This window comes from Sinocyclocheilus rhinocerous, unplaced genomic scaffold (genome assembly GCF_001515625.1).
Source record: "Sinocyclocheilus rhinocerous isolate Xijiao unplaced genomic scaffold, SAMN03320098_v1.1 scaffold43176, whole genome shotgun sequence".
NCBI classification, from domain to species: Eukaryota; Metazoa; Chordata; class Actinopteri; order Cypriniformes; family Cyprinidae; genus Sinocyclocheilus; species Sinocyclocheilus rhinocerous.
Window position 1 is genome coordinate 1 of NW_015647915.1, and position 216 is coordinate 216.

Sequence of the window (216 nt, forward strand, 5' to 3'; positions counted from 1 at the left end):
GATCTTCATTCAGGAGTGTTGTAGTCAGAGTGATGATACAGTGATCTGATGAGAATAATAGCTGATATCTGGAGTCTGATCTCGTCAGTTTAACACCAGCCTGATTCACCCAGAACAGCTGAATTCTCTCAGAACGGATCCAATCATCACAAGAGACTCCATCATATGAATACAACTGACAGCAGAGAGTCACAGAGCGGCCTGCACTGATCTCAG

At 44.4% G+C, this 216-nt stretch overlaps 1 protein-coding gene across 1 annotated transcript in view; it reads right to left on the minus strand.

Annotated features, from left to right (window-relative positions):
• Positions 1-7: 7 nt before the first annotated feature.
• The window catches only part of LOC107709380 (uncharacterized), a gene marked incomplete at its 3' end in the record, with an annotated part of 872 nt that continues 663 nt past the window's right edge, over positions 8-216 (minus strand). Inside the window, exon 3 of the mRNA XM_016513834.1 lies at positions 8-216. Coding sequence (XP_016369320.1) covers positions 8-216 — 209 coding nt within the window.